Source organism: Mizuhopecten yessoensis, unplaced genomic scaffold, assembly GCF_002113885.1.
Source record: "Mizuhopecten yessoensis strain PY_sf001 unplaced genomic scaffold, ASM211388v2 scaffold716109, whole genome shotgun sequence".
Lineage (NCBI taxonomy): Eukaryota > Metazoa > Mollusca > Bivalvia > Pectinida > Pectinidae > Mizuhopecten > Mizuhopecten yessoensis.
The window spans coordinates 44,540-64,564 of NW_018479952.1; the positions used below are offsets into that span (position 1 = coordinate 44,540).

Consider the following 20,025-nt stretch of genomic DNA (forward strand, 5'->3'; position numbering starts at 1 on the left):
CTAAAGGCACATCAACACCATAAGGTCATACAGGGTCACACGTAATCTTAACGGACACACATCACAATGACATAAGATCATACAGGGTTACGAGGTAGTCTTAACGATTCAGTAACACAATAAGGTCATACAGGGTCACACTGTATTTATAACGGTTAAACAACATTCTAAAGTCATACAGACACATACGGTTGTTCTAAAAGCAGGTCAACACAATAAGGTCACACAGGGTTAATCGTTAGTTTTAACAGTTTAACCTCCAGAAAAGATCCTCCAAGGTCATATGGTAGTCTTCACTGCCCATCATCAGAATAAGGTCATACAGGTTCCAACTGTAGTTAAACAGACTGGTCAGTTCTGCAGTGGGATAAAGGGACATAACTCAGACTCAGTTTCCCTGAGCTACAGCTGAAACGTTGAACTGACCAGACCAATATATATGTATATACAATATAGGAGTCGATAGCTAATCATATATGTCCACCGATTCCTATATTAGCCACCAAGAACGCGTAAAGCGGCATTTGTCCTTAAAATTGCAAATTCCCCACTAATATAATCGTATTCGCTTTCGTTTTTAACGCCGAACTGTCTTGCTGACCCATATTAATATCTTTTTATTTTTAAATAAGTTTGGTCACCAAAACGCTTAATGTGGTAAATGCTTATACAAAATGATTCAAACACAACATGGCACATACATGTTATGACTGTGGAGAACATCTATGGCGGAAAGGATGCAACCCGTTCAGTATTTTTTTTTTTTTTTTTATGCATTTAGGTTTTTGTTTTTGTAACCTATTTAAAGAAAAACTTTCAAAACAACAATGTCAAGTTTTTTTTTTATCAGACACGTTTTAATATATTTTTTTTAAGTAATATCAAACACGCATCTTAATTGCAGTCTTTTGTTAATATTTTTTGGGATTAAAGACACGAAAAGAGTTCAATTTTGCCGAAAACGACACTGTAAAGATAAGTAAATAAAAAGTAAAAATAAATAAAAATCTTGTGATTTTGTCATCAAAATAAGGGGACACTTACGGTAATGCTGTATGGATACACCCTATCTATTTACTAGTAGATGTCAGTGTATCAACATATACGTATATAACAATACTAGTGGATCCACTGGAGCGTGACGATCGATAGGCTACGTCACTGACCGTCGGGTTGCAGTGACAGGCTTAAGAGGGGAGTCGACATCAGTCGTTACACCCTGCGAGCTGAAAACATCGAGATGGAACTCTTTGGTGTGGAGATACGAATAGTTTTTCGGATTCTACTCTTCTCATTTCTTGTACAAGGTAGGTGTGTGTGCTTGTGATGTGTGTACGTGTGTGGTGGACAGATACTATGCCAATACACAAATTATATCCGCATTAGTATCCGTTTGAGAAAATCAAACACAGGGACATAACACTGTCTCTTAATATCTGTTTGATAAACCCCTTTTATGTAATAATTCACTGTACACTAATTTGTACTGGTAACGTCGGATACATCAGTGTATCGGGGATCTCCATCACACACCCAACTCCAAGTGTTGGTGTTTCTTAAAACCATGTACATTTAATTTTCTTACTTTAAACATCCTTATCACATCTAAAACATCCCTACAATTTTTTCCTAATCCCGCCCCAACCGATCTCTCTCTAAAATAATATGTTTCAATGAGTACGTGTTGGTCATGCAACCGAATGTATTACATCATCTTAATTTTAAAGGAAATGGGGCAGGATGTGGGTGGGGATGGTATTGATTTTCTGTTAACATCGACTCAACCCATCTCCGTCCCCGTTCCTATATGTTCCCTTGGTTAAGTGGCTGTGCCGCTCGGATGTGTACTAAAATTATGTCTATATTTTGTACGAAGTTAATGAATAATTAAACCATAGACCGATCATAATTACACAACATGCCAGTTGTAAAAAACAGCGTCACGGACTTGTGTCAAAATGATTAGCTTAATTTAATATCTTTTGTGACATCGACGAATTCCAAGTTTACGCACTGCAGGTTATCGTAAGCATCAACGTCCAAAATGGAAATTTAAATTAACTATTTATGCTTCCCAGTCTCACACGAGAAAATAAAATATTTATATCAGTGTACCGCCCAATCATATCTATGGAATGTATCAAACATTTTCTGTATTGTTGAACCTGCTATTACAAACACATGACGTTACCGACACCTGACAGTACTGACGCCTGACCTTGATAACCGACGACTGACGTTACTGACACTTGATGTTACTGAAACAAAACCTGACTTTACCGACACCTGACAGTTCTGACGCCTGACCGTGATAATTACCGAACCTGATGTTACCGACGCCTGACATTACCAACACTTGACGTTACTGAAACCTGACTTTACTGACACCTAGCTGACGGTATTGACCCCTGACATTACCGACCCTGATGTTACCGACGCCTGACGTTACCAACGCATAACGTACATGCAACATGAAACCTGACTTTAACGATACCTGACAGAACTGACGCCTGATCGTGATAATTTCCAATCCTGATGTTACCGACGCCTGACATTACTGACGCCTGATGTTACCGACGTCTGACGTTATCAACACCTGAGATTACTGAAACCTGACTTTACCGACAACTGACGGTACTGACACGTGAGTTTATCGACCTTGGCGTTACCAACACCCGAACCTTAGACATATCGTACGTGTTTGGCCTTTCTTTGACTGTAGACACGGTTTTCAAATAAAAGGATGCGAGTAAAGTAAGATCTCACTCACCAATGCTCGACGCGTGTATACCATTACACGAAAAACAGTATTTCACTTGATGATCTGCATTATCATGCTTGATGTTAATTCAATATTAACTGGTACAGTTTATAAAGTAACGATAACACTTGACCCATGGTCGTTAACTAAGTGTAGTGGTCTACACCCTATACTTGAGATAGAATGGGAGATAGACTCGTATCTGTTTCTAGTTTACATTGGTCGTATCATCTGCTGGTCGTTTCTGACCAAAACATCTCTACTCGAAATTGCAGGGAGAGTTTTAGAGATAAATCTAATGGTTTAACAAAATACATCTGCCATTTTGGGGTAGACATTCTGTATATACGAGATACAACGTTTATTTTGAGTTTGTCGTTTGCTGTACGTTCTACTCATATTGATTGACCACTTTGAGAAAACAGTTACGAAATAAGATCTACCCTGATTTGTAATTTTGAGTATTTAAACCTTTCAACAGTCAATGTTTTTACGAAAATATTACGAAATCACTCATTTTGACTTAAAATTGAAGTCGTAGGTTGTTTATTTCATTATGTACGTGCAACGAGGCACGTGACCTCCGGTTGTACATGACCGACTAATATGAACATGAACGTCCTAGTGATATGATAATTATAACGACATCATGTATAGTTTGTTTATCTCGTCTGTTTATAAATAAACCTAGGGTATAGATTATGTGTGTTTATAGAAATACATACAACTTTAAGACAACTTCCGATAATGATGGATGTATACAAACTTTGGCCCGGGGCTCGGTCAGTAGCTGTAGCCAGTGGCTACTATCCAAGAAGATGTGTTTCTTGACCCCTTGCCCCAGACACCATGTAAATAGATGTGCTCAATGTATAATATACAAGTCTAGATCGTATTGCTGGTTGTGATTGGAGAGGTATGTCGCAGATATTTTCTTGTTTAAAGATAAAATTTTGTGACCTTCATATTATGAAGTATTTCGATTCGATTCAATATTTTATTGATATTTTATTAGTTACACTGTAACTTGAAGGTAAATAACAAAACAACCAACTTAAGAAACTTCAAAATTTTGAACAATATATAAACTTACACAGAAGCCAGACCTACTCTCCTCAGTTCAGGTGACTGTTTTATGAATATTGTCAGTAAAAAAATTGTATCAAAGTCTTTGTGTTTAGCATAAACCCCTCTTTGTTTAAGTAGTCTTTTCTCAGGTGTGCATTATTCCTTCTTTGCGTATTGCAGAGTTATCTTCTCTTGTGAGCAGGTATTGATTGTTACGTCATTGGTTTCTGTGGTCGTTTTCTCAAAAATTGATGACGTTACTCTCACAAACTAATGACGTAACAATCAATACTTGCCCATAAGAGAAGATAACTCTGCAATACGCAAAGACGGAATAGCTTAATCTGAAGAAGAAATGTTTCCCATCTTCTAGAACAAGACATGTTATATACATATACTCTTTGGGTTTTCCTTAATCATCCTATAGCTAGTTCAAGTTATGCTCATACAATCTGAATTTTGTATCTAACATTCGTAAATTCATTAGTAATAGATAGGTATTTTTCTAGAGAATAAGTTTTCTTAATATCTTTACATAAGAATAATTTATTTTTATCTGTCATCGATTGTTGTGTCATGAACAAATATTTTCATATTCATTAGAAATGCAGGTTTTATAATTTTGCCGTTTACACATGACACTTTCTAGTTATTCAGAGTTACCTAAGTTTTATCAATAATTTGATTCTTACATTACGAGTCAGTTATCAATGTAACTGAATATGTGCCATTCACAAAGTCATTCTAAAGAAATAATTAGTTCGGAACTCTTTTGTTCAGGTTTGATAATCTCGTGTCATATCCCGTCAGGTGTAAAACTACAGTATAAGTAGTTGTTAATGGCAATGGGGAAAAAAACATAAGTGGAACACCTTACACAGATAAACTGTCCCAGACGAAGACCGTTTGAAACAAAGTATTGTGTTCAGAAAAGACAAGTTTTATTGTTGTACAAGTTCAGTATTTTAAGATAAAATTGCAATAGAGTCTCTCAGGCGGAAATAGCAGATTTCCCTTGCAGATTGTTGGGGGTTTGCTCTGCGTCTTCTGAAAAGAGGAAATCACAGAATAAAAGATATGTTTCATCAACTGTTTGGATCTATATAATACTATTCCTTCTGTTCAGCTAGTAAGAATTCTTTAAACCAGTCGATTTGATAAGTATTGCCATTTTCGGTGATTTTTGCTAAAACCATTTCAATAACAAAAAAATGTTGCTATTCTTTGATACATATCTGTGTACTTTCAACATCACTGTGTATAAAATCTTATCATAATAATTGCATGACGTCACATACATCAAACATGTAATGTAACAATTCAATAACTCCGATCTGAACACAGACATGAAATTAGAGTTTTTATTTCGTGAAATAACCACTTGTATTTGATTTGGGAGAAAAATAATCATTCTCCACTTTAGGAGTAAGGCAGCAAAAAATCTCAACCCCGGGGGTAAGATTATTAAAAGTCTTGCCCGAATCTGTGCCGAGGGGCAGACATTTAAGATGACAAACACAAAAATCTTTAAAACTACCTCCTGATACTCATTTTTAGCATTTGTCAATACTTGATACGTTAACAATATGTAAATACGGTTAAAATAGGCCGTGTGTTCGATCGGCGACCTTACACTCTGAACAATGAAAACACGATCTTGAAATTAAAAGCGGCGATGGCGCATTTCTTTGAGGATGAACCTATGTAAATTTGTATCTAAACACGGTGAAAGTGGACCCACTGTTCGATCGACGACCTTAGGTTTTGAAGAAATGAAAACATGCGTTTGAAATTAAAAATGGCCGTGGCGTATTTGTTTAAGGATGTAATTGTATGTTATTTTGAACTATAAACGCTTTGACAATCATATTGACATGTCATTACTTAGCTTTAAAGACCTTCAAATGGGTTTGTAGCCTTGATTCTGTACATTATACAGATTTGTATAAGTATATAAAACGTAATAAGTACAAAAGATGTACAAATGTACCATACCCAGTAGTGTTACTGGGTCTCGGAACTCGCCGTATGGTATCTGTTATTAATTTTAATAATATTCAATTATAGCCTTAGGCTGAGGTCGATACCTGGATTTATCGACCCGAGAAGAGATATATTGACCGAGGACGCTAATATTTATTATAATTCTCCTCTCTGATACCGTATCTGACAAGCGTATATTGTAAGCGCCCTGTGCAGCTTCAGGAAAAGAACAGGCTTGTTGTCTTCCATTACATGTCGTAGGAAGCGACTAATGTGAGGCACTGCTGAAGCAGGTCTTTTCTTTGTTGTCCTCTGGTTAGGGTTAGTTTGTGTTTTACGTCCTATTAACAGTTGTGGTCTTTTAAGGACGGGCCAGATTTTGGTAGTGGGGGAAAGCCGGAGTTCCCGGAGAAAAGCCACCGACCTACAGCCAGTACCTGGCGACTGCCCCACGTGAGTCTCGAACCCGCAACCCAGTGGTGGAGGGCTAGTGGTAGCAGAATCACCACTTGGCCGCCGTAGTCCTCTCTTTCTTTGCTTAGGGGACACTGCAGAAACCAGTAACTAACCAGCTGCCCCCATTGTACTTCTTGGGATATATATGTTTTCTCACTCCCCTGATCTTTCTTCTCGGCGTTGATATATATGTTTTCTCACTCCCCTAATCTTTCTTCTCGGCGGTAGACTATAGACATCCATATAAAACCCGTACAAACAAATAGTATATTGTAAACCTATTTTGATAAACTAACCGGGAGTTGGATTAAACTCTGACTTTTAGAGTTGCTATTCTGTTAGGCTCTTTGCTTAGTTTCATATTGTAAATATTTAATGTCAATTATTGTTAAAAATCAATACACATGGTTTTATCGCCGGCGAACTTGTTTTATAAAATGTATAATGAATTATTATTGGAAATGTAATTGTTTATCAGTTTAAAAAGAAGAATAGAATTATATTTCTTTAAAATTGCACGCTGTTTCAACATACTGCACATTTCCAAAAAAACACTTTTGTCTGGCTTTCAACAAAACTAATCCTTAATAAAAAATAATCCGGCTCATTTCAATACAAATCACACTGATTAGCTTCATACATTCATTGAATTGTGTACATACATTTAGTCTATGTTTACATACGTGACTGTATGTAAAGGTTAGGTAATATTAGGTAATCAAAAAACGAGTTTTTCTACAGAATGAGGGAAGGGCCCAAATGGTTATCCGATTATTCATTTTATAAAACTTGATATCATTATAAATATTTCGAATTTAATCCTATGGTATCATTTTCATAAACTGTACAACAATTGGAAACCCACTAAGGCCTTTCCATTATTCTTAAAAAGAATATAAAATCATTTTTTTTTAAATGACGGAGAGGCCCAAGTGGTCTTCAGATTGATTCTGCATGTACATAAACACAAATCCTATTCCATGTATAGACAGTTTCATTGCGTTTCTCCTTGTTGACATTTAAGCTATTATTCACATCAATAGATTTTCAGGCATAAACGGGAAGCAGTGACTAAACATGGAGTTAATATCTGTTTATAAAAACAGAAGTATTATTTGACTGACAATAACTGTCGGGGGATCGTTTCTAGGACGACCGGCCTTCGTTGCTAGGATAACCGGCCATCGTTACTATGACGACTGACTATATGAAGTGGTACGAAACCTTTCTCTACATAGCCCCAGTAAAAACCGTAAATAGGGCGTTAAGTACCGTCAATGAATCATCTGTGATATAAACATTCAGCTAGGATAACAGTAGAACAATCAATGCAAAATAATTCCGTTAGCTATATAGATAGTGTAACAGTTAAATGAGTAACTATTGACTGAGACTGAACGATAAAAGGTTTAGTTACACAGAACTATTGGAGGTGGGTTATTCTGAACTGTTGGAGGGTGGGTTATTCTGAGCTACTGGAGGTTGGGTTATTCTGAACTGTTGGAGGGTGGGTTATTCTGAGCTACTGGAGGTTGGGTTATTCTGAAATGTTGGAGGGTGGGTTATTCTGAACTATTGGAGGGTGGGTTATTCTGAACTATTGGAGGGTGGGTTATTCCGAACTATTGGAGGTTGGGTTAAATTGAGCTATTGGAGGTTGAGTTAAACTGAATTGTTACACCTCTACTTTATTTACTCTATACAAAAGTAATTGGTTTAATCGAATATATCCCCACTTTTGCCTGAGTGTGTTTTAGTCCTGTGTGTAAGTGTGGGAACTAAAACACACCTACACTCGGGTGTTTCCGCCGAGCCAATCAGGCGAGAGGTGGGCGGAGCTTGTTACCGAACTCGGCAGTGACGCGCGAGGTGGGCGGGGCTTGCTACCGAACTCGGAAGCATTTGGTTCCATTGCCATCAAAAGGGTAGTTGGGACGTGAAGCTATACAGCTTATGGTTTACAAATATTTTCTAGTTAAAACTATCTCTCCAGTGTGTATCGGTATAATAAAACGGTTAATGTATGGGTTTGAGGAATATAGCAAGATTCTGGTGTCCTTTGACCATGCCTATTTCCCTCGGCTTCGCCTCGGGAAATAGACCTGGTCTCGGGACACCAGAAATTTGCTATATCCCTCAACCCCATACTTTAACTGTATACTATTGGAGGTTGTGTTATATTGAGCTATGGGATGTTGAGTGATATTGAGCTATAGAGTTATATTGAACTATAGGATGTTGAGTTATATTGAACTATGGGATGTTGAGTTATATTGAGCTATAGGATGTTGAGTTATATTGAGCTATAGGATGTTGTGTTATTTTGAGCTATAGGATGTTGAGTCATATTGAGCTATAGGATGTTGAAATATATTGGGGGATAGGATGTTGAGTTATATTGAGGTATAGGATGTTGAGTTATATTGGAATATGGGTAGATGAGCTATATTGAGCTATAGGATGTTGTGTTATTTTGAGCTATAGGATGTTGAGTATATTGAGCTATAGGATGTTGAGATATATTGAGCTATAGGATGTTGAGATATATTGAGCTATAGGATGTTGTGTTATTTTGAGCTATAGGATGTTGAGTCATATTGAGCTATAGGATGTTGAGTTATATTGAGCTATAGGATGTTGAGTTATATTGAGCTATAGGATGCTGAGTTATATTGAGCTATAGGATGTTGAGGTATATTGAGCTATAGGATGTTGAGTTATATTGAGCTATAGGATGTTGAGTTATATTGAGCTATAGGATGTTGAGTTATATTGAATTATGGGATGTAAGGTTATACTGAACTATTGGAGGTTGAGTTAAAATGAGCTGCTGAAAGCTGTGTGTATTTTATTGCTGTTTGAATGTATTTAACTATTGGAGGTTTTGTTATACTGAAATTTGGGAGCTTGAGTAATAATGAGCTGCTGAAGTTTTTGTTTTTTACTGGTTTTCGTTTTATGTAGAAATAACCGAATAACCAAATAAAAATAACCTACACATCCAGCCATCCCGTATGGTAGGATTGTGTAACTGATGGATATTTGTGTAGAGGTACAAGTGTGTATCAAACATTCACGTGGTCGGAGATCCAAGGGTTCCGCTCTACGTATCTACCCCTAGAATCTGAAAGATGTCACGCAGTCACCGAACATATTTTATGAGATTACCTTCCTTTCTAAAAGGTCAGGGAAGGAATATCTCGGGCACAAGTAAACCCCATGTACCCTATTTAGTAGGTGTTGCTTTTTTTCGGTGATAAGACTTTTTATTATTATTCTTTAAACAATACTTACATATTGCTCATGCATGACGTTTTCACTGCAAACCACATTTACATATTGCTCATACATGACGTTTTCACTACAAACCACATTTACATATTGCCCATACGTGACGTTATCGTTACAAACTACATTTACTATACAGTTAAAGTATGGGGTTGAGGTATATAGCAAGTTTCTGGTGTCCCGAGACCAGGTCTATTTCCCGAGGCAAAGCCGAGGGGAAATAGGCATGGACAAGGGACACCAGAAACTTGCTATATTCCTCAACCCAATACTTTAACCGTTTTATTATACTGATACACACTGGAGAGATAGTTTTAACTAGAAAATATTTGTAAACCATAGTTGTTTAGCTTCACGTCCCAACTACCCCTTTGATGGCAATGGAGCCAAATGCTTCAGAGTTCGGTAGCAAGCTCCGCCCATCTCGCGCGTCGTTTCCGAGTTCGGTAACAAGCTCCGCCCACCTTTCGCCTGATTGGCTCGGCGGAAACATCCGAGTGTAGGTGTGTTTTAGTTCCCAGACTAACACACATGACTAAAACACAGTCAGGCAAAAGTGAGGATACATTCGATTTAACCAATTACTTTTATATAGAGTAAATAAAGTAGAGGTATGATAAATATTGCTCATACATGACGTTATCGTTACAAACTACATTTACATATTGCTCATTCATGACGCTATCGTATATATACTATGAACATATAATCTATCAAAAGTAATAGCATATCTTTCCCAATTGTATAAAGTCATTGATAAAGAAATACACACCTTATCTACATGTCCCTTCAATATTTTGCTTGATCTTTCGTAAGACTTATTTGTGTTTTGACATTTTACTGCGAATGATTTTGTCTAAATTGCGTGTACACGTTAATTTGAAGTAAATGAATAGTTCTGTGATATAATTTCTCTTATTTTGGTATTTTATCATATTTCATTCTTTTCATATAAGCCATTTAGCTGTGAACACAATTAATTTACACACAATGCTTGTGGTATGAATTACAGACGAAAACCCCAGCAAAATATTTATTTTATTTGGATCAAAAGCCATGTCATTACAGTTAGGCACGCTTTGACTCATGAGAAAAAACCTTAAACTATAAATTACTTTATAATTGGAAATGACCAGAATAAGTGATTCAGAGTATCTAAATCATCATTGCAAAAGTGACATTTGCCTTCTGATTTTCTCATTGTTAGTAGTCTACTTTCCGTATAATTAATGTTGTGTATGTCTGTCCAGCTAATCTCTTTTATTTTGTTTGTGATGGGTGTGTCGTGCAGGATTTTTAATATACGTATCCATGGTGAATGTTTACAGAAGTAGACTTCCCACTTTGACTGAGCTTTAGGGACTATCTTAGAGATTAACTTTTCCTTGATATGCCTTAGTTTAAGTTTGTCACATGTAATGACCTCGTAAATTTCGTCTCGTATTTCTATATGTTGCATACGGTGTAGTTTTGTAGATGATACATTATTTTCACTATCAACATTTATTTTTCGTTTTATCTCCAGCATTGCAGATTTTAGTTTTGCCTATTGGGATATCATGTTAGTCTTATCATTTAGGTTATGGAAGATGTATTCCTCACTTTTAGACGTAATTCGATCTAAGTCGATAACATCGCTAACTTTTCTTATACCACTATCTGCGAAGGATTGATGGAATAACGGTTTTTGTTCGAATACTATGTTCTGATTTCCAAATAAATTTTCATTGGCAACTTTTTTTTGCTTCTAGCGTTTATTGTTCTAACAGTGTTCTCCATGCTTCAAGGGCTTTATCATAAAATGTTGATATGTATTCACTAATCAGTCCATCACTATGAGTACATTAACATAGACATAGTCATCTTAGCACATGTATTTCTGATCATATTTACACAACCAATGTTTCCCTAGGACATTCCAGCTTTCTTTCTTTGAATGAATTATTCTATAAATTGTCTTTATATACTTTGCCATAACAAATGTCTCTATGTCAATCATGCCTATACCTCCTTCAATTTTATTGAGACAGCAAGTCTTTCTTTCTATTTGATTGGTTTTGTTATTCCAGATGAAACTCCAAATAATTAGGGTTATTTAAATAGACACGATAGTCCATTGGTAGGACGCCTGGCTCGTGACCGAAGGGTTGCGGGTTCGAGGCAGGGCACGGCACTGCGTTTTATCTTTCAGCGAGATACCTTTACTCCGCTTGTTCCAGTCTACTCAGCTGTAAATGAGTACGTGGTTGGGTAGTTCTAGAATTGTAGAATACTAGCTTTGATCGCCGAAATGGCAGCACCGGCTGTATGCTCCCCAGAGAGTTGAGAAAGATATTGGTTGGTTGCAAAGGCCCTATAACCACGGATAATAATTTGTGAACCGCTTTGAGACGACCTACGAGCTGGGTTGTGATAAAGCGGTTATAAGAACATAGAAGTATTATTATTAATATTAATAAGTAGCAGGTATTCTTCTTATCTCTATTTCAAACCCCATTATTAATAGAATAAGTGATTTATTTATGAGCATTTTCCTACCAAATATCAAATCTCTAGTTTTCCATACTTGCAAGTAATTTTTCATTTTATTAATAAGTTTTCTCCATATATCATCTTTTTTATATATATATTGAAGCCATTATGTATTCCTAAGGTTATTACTGCTCCTTTTGTCCAAGAAATTTGTCTAAATTCTGGTTCTTTATTTTCCCACCTTCCTATATATAATCCTTTTGTCTTTTCATAATTAATATTTGAACCCGACGGTTTTTCTCCGGTTACTCCGGTTTCCTCCGACATTAAGAACCCCGTGCGCGCTAACATCCGGGCCAACAAGAGTAAGTAATGTGAGTTTGTATAACTTGTCTCATAATTGTTGTTAAAGAAATACATTTTAATTAATAGATTACTTTTTGTTTTACTGATTTATTTCTTTGGACAATGAGCCGTACCTGCTTCCCCCATTGCATGTTCGTACAACTTTTGTAAGACGCGACTAAATTTGGGATCTTATCTTTTCTCTTCTTTCTAAACATCTTTTTCTTCCTAATGTCTCCCTTGACAATGCCTCACTTTTGGCCTTTAGTTGAGCGTTCGCCTCTGTGAGGAAGGATTTGGGTTCTGTCCCCTGACTGAAACATACCAGAGTCTGTAAAAATGATATTTTCTACTCCTGCTCAACGCTCAGCAATTTAGGAGTGGGACGACCGGTTCGACCGTTGTCAGTATACTAGTAATGTGATCGGGTGGGGTGTCCTGCCGGCGCTCTTCAGTGAGGTAGCACTATAAAGTCGGCATCAGTTCCGCGCTATCACAAGGAGACAACAGGAACATATCGCAGCCTACCAAGTGTCAGAGGGCTATTGATCGTAGACGATGGCCGAGTGTCAGAGGGCTAGTGATCGTAGTCGATGGCCGCGTGTCAGAGGGCTAGTGATCGTCGACGATGGCCGAGTGTCGGAGGGCTAATGACCGAGTGTCAGAGGGCTAGTGATCGTAGACGATGGCCGAGTGTCAGAGGGCTAGTGGTCGTAGACGATGGCCGAGTGTCAGAGGGCAAGTGATCGTAGACGATGGCCGCGTATCAGAGGGCTAGTGATCGTAGTCGATGGCCGAGTGTCAGAGGGCTAGTGATCGTAGACGATGGCCGAGTGTCAGAGGGCTAGTGATCGTAGACGATGGCCGAGTGTCAGAGGGCTAGTGATCGTAGACGATGGCCGAGTGTCAGAGGGCTAGTGATCGTAGACGATGGCCGAGTGTCAGAGGGCTAGTGATCGTAGACGATGGCCGAGTGTCAGAGGGCTAGTGATCGTAGACGATGGCCGAGTGTCAGAGGGCTAGTGATCGTAGACGATGGCCGAGTGTCAGAGGGCTAGTGATCGTAGACGATGGCCGAGTGTCAGAGGGCTAGTGATCGTAGACGATGGCCGAGTGTCAGAGGGCTAGTGATCGTAGACGATGGCCGAGTGTCAGAGGGCTAGTGATCGTAGACGATGGCCGAGTGTCAGAGGGCTAGTGATCGTAGACGATGGCCGAGTGTCAGAGGGCTAGTGATCGTAGACGATGGCCGAGTGTCAGAGGGCTAGTGATCGTAGACGATGGCCGAGTGTCAGAGGGCTAGTGATCGTAGACGATGGCCGAGTGTCAGAGGGCTAGTGATCGTAGACGATGGCCGAGTGTCAGAGGGCTAGTGATCGTAGACGATGGCCGAGTGTCAGAGGGCTAGTGATCGTAGACGATGGCCGAGTGTCAGAGGGCTAGTGATCGTAGACGATGGCCGAGTGTCAGAGGGCTAGTGATCGTAGACGATGGCCGAGTGTCAGAGGGCTAGTGATCGTAGACGATGGCCGAGTGTCAGAGGGCTAGTGATCGTAGACGATGGCCGAGTGTCAGAGGGCTAGTGATCGTAGACGATGGCCGAGTGTCAGAGGGCTAGTGATCGTAGACGATGGCCGAGTGTCAGAGGGCTAGTGATCGTAGACGATGGCCGAGTGTCAGAGGGCTAGTGATCGTAGACGATGGCCGAGTGTCAGAGGGCTAGTGATCGTAGACGATGGCCGAGTGTCAGAGGGCTAGTGATCGTAGACGATGGCCGAGTGTCAGAGGGCTAGTGATCGTAGACGATGGCCGAGTGTCAGAGGGCTAGTGATCGTAGACGATGGCCGAGTGTCAGAGGGCTAGTGATCGTAGACGATGGCCGAGTGTCAGAGGGCTAGTGATCGTAGACGATGGCCGAGTGTCAGAGGGCTAGTGATCGTAGACGATGGCCGAGTGTCAGAGGGCTAGTGATCGTAGACGATGGCCGAGTGTCAGAGGGCTAGTGATCGTAGACGATGGCCGAGTGTCAGAGGGCTAGTGATCGTAGACGATGGCCGAGTGTCAGAGGGCTAGTGATCGTAGACGATGGCCGAGTGTCAGAGGGCTAGTGATCGTAGACGATGGCCGAGTGTCAGAGGGCTAGTGATCGTAGACGATGGCCGAGTGTCAGAGGGCTAGTGATCGTAGACGATGGCCGAGTGTCAGAGGGCTAGTGATCGTAGACGATGGCCGAGTGTCAGAGGGCTAGTGATCGTAGACGATGGCCGAGTGTCAGAGGGCTAGTGATCGTAGACGATGGCCGAGTGTCAGAGGGCTAGTGATCGTAGACGATGGCCGAGTGTCAGAGGGCTAGTGATCGTAGACGATGGCCGAGTGTCAGAGGGCTAGTGATCGTAGACGATGGCCGAGTGTCAGAGGGCTAGTGATCGTAGACGATGGCCGAGTGTCAGAGGGCTAGTGATCGTAGACGATGGCCGAGTGTCAGAGGGCTAGTGATCGTAGACGATGGCCGAGTGTCAGAGGGCTAGTGATCGTAGACGATGGCCGAGTGTCAGAGGGCTAGTGATCGTAGACGATGGCCGAGTGTCAGAGGGCTAGTGATCGTAGACGATGGCCGAGTGTCAGAGGGCTAGTGATCGTAGACGATGGCCGAGTGTCAGAGGGCTAGTGATCGTAGACGATGGCCGAGTGTCAGAGGGCTAGTGATCGTAGTCGATCAGACGCCTTAACCACTCGACCAACGCGGCCCCTCGGTGTCGTCTCACGTAGCATACATTTGGTATTTTCCTATATACAGGTAAGGTGTTGGATGTATGCTAGGTGAAATTTGGTGTCAGTTAGAGAACAATAGGATTTAATTACAGGTAAACTATAGTCTGTACTATAAAGTGTCTTACCATGTGAATATGAACGTATACATAGGATTGATTTTTGGTGTAAAATTTTATTTATTTATAAAATTGTTTCCACTTCATCTATTATAGTCTTCATCATAATAATAGGGAAAATCAGATTAAATGTCCTAACTTTACATATTATTACAATACAATACAATTTGTTTTATTTAAGTGTCACATATCGATATACATTGAAACTACAGCAGATTTTACAAAAAATAAAAGCTATTTCAAAATTTAAATCGATCAGTTATCGACATCCAGCCAAATCTGGCTTATGAGACACTAAAAGTCATTATCACACCTTAAAATAAGTAAAATCACTAGCACTGTACATAATTATATTAAGTTACAACATAGGCGCCTGTGATACATACAGTATGATATAAAGCAGCGTCTAAAGTCGATCTTGTAAAGGTGTAACTGGTCTAGAATACCAACGGTTTCGACTTTTAACTTAAATTTGTTTACACGACATTCCCAACTTCTCCGTTTTCCTTTTGACGACTAATGTATTTTATACATTAGTATATCGTGAACGGTTCCATCAATCCTTAACCAGAGCCTACAAACCTCCACTTTCTGTTCCACGTCACAGGAACTCCAACCAAGATCGCCACTTGTGGCGACATTGGTCGCATTTCTTTCGGTATCGAAGAAGTAGCGGCACGCTTTATTATTATTTCTCTGGTCAAGGTTGTAACATCCTTATACCATTGTTGAATAAATTTGTCATGTAAGCTTGTTAAATGAATGTTTCAAAAATATATAAGTTCAACCCGAGTTAGTAGTATTTCATTAATGTAATGAAATCATTTAAAATGACAACGAAGGGTCATTTCACGTTAACTGTACATCATATGGTACACATTACTCCATTATTTATGCAGTATAATGGTAAACACATATTCAAAGTAGTTTCATTAAAATATTATAATTCCGTCTATTCCGTCTTTGCGTATTGCAGAGTTATCTTCTCTTGGGAACAGGTATTGATTGTTACGTCACTTGTTTGTGAGAGTAACGTCATCAATTTTTGAGAAAACGACGTAATTTTCTCGCACAAACCAATGACGAAACAATCAATACCTGCTCCCAAGAGAAGATAACTATGCAATACGCAAAGACGGAATACCACATGCCTACGGTGCTATTAACCAAAACCTTATGACGGTATATGGTACGAATTGTTTTCTTCAATTTTATCTTCCGAAGTATATTCCTGTAAAGTATAGAATACATGTATGTCTCAGTAGATTAAATACTTCTTTGCATTCATTGAGACTGGAAGAAAAAGAAATGTTCCTTCAGAACAAAGACAGTGTTAGGAATGTACCTCCACAGACATGAAAGATGTTTTTTGTACACTGTGTACCACATATAAGGGCCAATAGCCCAAGCTTTGAATAAATGTTGACAATATTGACATTTGTGATATTATGATAAGTTAAAATTATAATTATTTTTCCTATCTACAGTGTATGTCCACACAAAATCAGATTGAGATTGAAATTTTGCAGACATAACTATAAAATAGAGGAAATATAAAAACAACATTCAGTCAACTGTTATTGTATCAGTTGAAATTTAAAGACAATGCATTACAGAATTTTAAACAATCTTTGATATTAAGATTAGTTAATGAATCTTTACTTAATCAATAATCAATAATTTAAGATTTTAATAACATGTAGGCGGCTAGTACTGTACCTGTGATAATATCTGTAAAATCGTTATTATTATCAGGTTAAATAAATGTATCCATTTTTTTTCAATACTCAAATTTCATCTACTACCACGTGTCATTATAATTCTTTACAAAGAAAATGGAATATTTCTCTGATTAAAGTAGACATAAGTTCTTAATTATAATATGTATTACAATACCATCTACATCATTTTGAAACAGACTATAACCAAATTGTGACCAGGTGTGAAAATTGAAATGTATGCTAGGTGAGACTAGGTATTTTGGAAATGTATGCTAGGTGAGACTAGGTATTTCAGAAATGTATACTAGGTGAGACTAGGTATTTTAGAAATGTATACTAGGTGAGACTAAACCGACCCCTCGGTGTAGGTACATAGCGCATTAGTATGTAAAATTAAACCAACCCTGATGGTATCGATCTGTACGTAATACACAGTCGGATACACTCCATGCTCCGGATGCTTCCTAATTGGAATATTTATTCGAATTCAAATTTATCTATTTTCAATTTATGTCATAAAACGATCAAATATACAAACTGTAGAATTAATTAATTAAGTTGATATTCGATCTTTACTTAAATATACAGATATCAATTTAAATCTCCTTACGGAAACCATTGTGATAAAAATAACTTTTTAATCATTTAATTGATTTTGTTAATACTCCATGTGTCAACATTTCATTACACACAACGGCAAAGTTACACCAGATACATTATGAACAAGGTCAAATGTCAGTTTGTTTTAGTCGCAGTGCTGATCAGAGATAGAAACTGAGTAATATTATTTGTTTTGTCCTGGCATGTTTAAAGAAACTAACGCCTTCTTAAAAGTATTTAAAAAATAGTCTGTTCATTTTGAATACGATATGAAATTAAAAAAGCAACAACATAAATTTAAGTGTAATCTGTTACAGAACCTTACAGAGAGATGATCTTTATTGCGTTCTATATTTGCCAACAACTGGCAGTTACTGAAAATCGCTTATATTAAGTGAGATGTATTTTTGCGCTCATGAACGAAGCGAGGCCATTCTGAGTCAAAGTATGGAAAAATCTGTTACGTGAACATGTTTTGACGATATCTTGGTGGGTAAATCACCTTCATATTAGTTAAAATGACGTTTTATATTACATGTTAATAGGTACAAATATTGCTGATTCAGCTTAATCTGTTTAGATCTTATACAGGTTGCGTGATCTTGTATGTATAAAAATATAAAAGAATATTATGTTACCCAGATGGGCCCGAGAAAAAAGATATAGAATGTATTTGAGACATATTTAATAGAAAATTTGACCAAAGTTACAAAATAGCATATATTTTTATAATTTCATAGTTCGTAGTATATCGACAAAGTTATACGTTCGCCTTGGTAAATATTACTAATCTCGGAGAAACAAAGAATCGTGTTTCCCTACAGGGCAGTTCATACACCACAATAGAAATACACAGGAACACATATTTATTCTGACAATATACATGAAATATGTACCGGATTAACAATCCTTTGATAGTCAGCTCGTAGTATACTAAATTATGATTTTAAAGTTCACAGCTTGATATTTCTTCTTTTCTTTTTATTTGAATGCTGGACGTGTCATTGTTGTCATCTGCTTCAGTCACTTGAAGTTCTCTTGTTGTTGAGTTATCCATTTTTCTAGATATGCTCCAAAAAAGAGATATACAACCGCGGAAGCTCGAGCGCGTAAGGCATGAAGCAACGTTTTATTGTCCTGTCATGTTAGCGTATAATCGAATCAGAAACGCTGTTTTTATATGAGGCATACTTTTACTAGACGTTGAAGGTGTTCAGATGAAGATTGGCCATGACGGCAAACAATCTTCTCTAAACACAAGGGAAGGCTAAAACTGTAAACCAAAGGCTAACTAATACCCACCGCTCTTTTATAAACCAGACACGTAAGGTGAAAGCTAACCAAGGGAAAGCATTGCATAGCAATCCATAGACTCCCACCAGTAATGATTTCTTTATTGACTGAGCGGTACACTTTATTTAAGTATATATGTCACTGACATACTTCTTGTATTCCTTACTAATGCCAAAACATACTTGCAAACCAAATCTTGTTAGCCTAGATGAACCAGCTTTGCTGAAATCGTCTTAGAAGTTAAGGACGAGTTGTCAGGACTAAGAGTTTTAAGAAAGGGCCATAACTCCTTAAAAAGGGTCAAAATGAACAAGCTGTAAGGATTGTATACAGCAATTTTAAGATCCATCCATTAGTTAAGGGGGCGTACACGGTACTACATTGCGTCAATTTCACTGAAATTCATCCGGTAGTTTAGGAGTATCTGGTACTTTACTGGTAAAAGTTCAAAACGCAGAAAGTTGAAACCTAACCAAAAAAACCCGTTATATACGTTAAACATTATTGTTTCTAGTAATACCATACCAAATTTGGAAAGAATTGAATGAAAAATAAACTTCGTGAAAAGGGGAGATAACCCAATGAAAAGTACTTTACGCACATCGCCAAACTGAAAGGATTGTTATCAGCAAATTTCATTGAAATCCATCCAGTAGTTAAGGAGGCTCCACCCTTTCGCAATTAGCCATCAGAATTCAATAAAAGTTTCACATGATGGTTATGTCACTATGTAGAGATGATTATATGAAAATCTAAGCATTCCGATAAACTGGGGATTTATTTGTAAAAAATACCGAAAAATTGAATTTTTGTCAAATTCAACACTTTCACATTTTTTGAGCGTGTGGCATTGTTCAAAACTATTACAACAATAAAATAATGAAAAGAAACATTGCTAATCAACCCTACAAATATTTTATTTATCATAAAATATCTACAACATGTTACAAAAAGCGTTTTTTATTGAAACTATATGGATAAAAGTTACTAAATACAAGCCAAAATCAAACAGGACACATAGTTACATACAAAAAGAGTGAAAAATTGAACCAAATACACACAAAGTCTTTATAATTAATTTATTTTACATTTTACAATTATTTTGATCCTGATGAGAGTTGTCTACCTTGAAAAAAATCGGAACTTTTTG

General features: G+C 37.9%; 1 protein-coding gene across 4 annotated transcripts in view; it reads left to right on the plus strand.

Annotated features, from left to right (window-relative positions):
- Positions 1-1,079: 1,079 nt before the first annotated feature.
- LOC110441723 (cysteine-rich venom protein ophanin-like) overlaps positions 1,080-20,025 on the plus strand; it is a 56,943-nt gene continuing 37,997 nt past the window's right edge. For all 4 annotated transcript variants that reach the window (XM_021484955.1, XM_021484956.1, XM_021484957.1 and 1 more), the window contains exon 1: positions 1,080-1,307. In XM_021484955.1, coding sequence (XP_021340630.1) covers positions 1,241-1,307 — 67 coding nt within the window. In that variant the 5' untranslated portion in view covers positions 1,080-1,240. The remainder of the gene's footprint in view (positions 1,308-20,025) is intronic.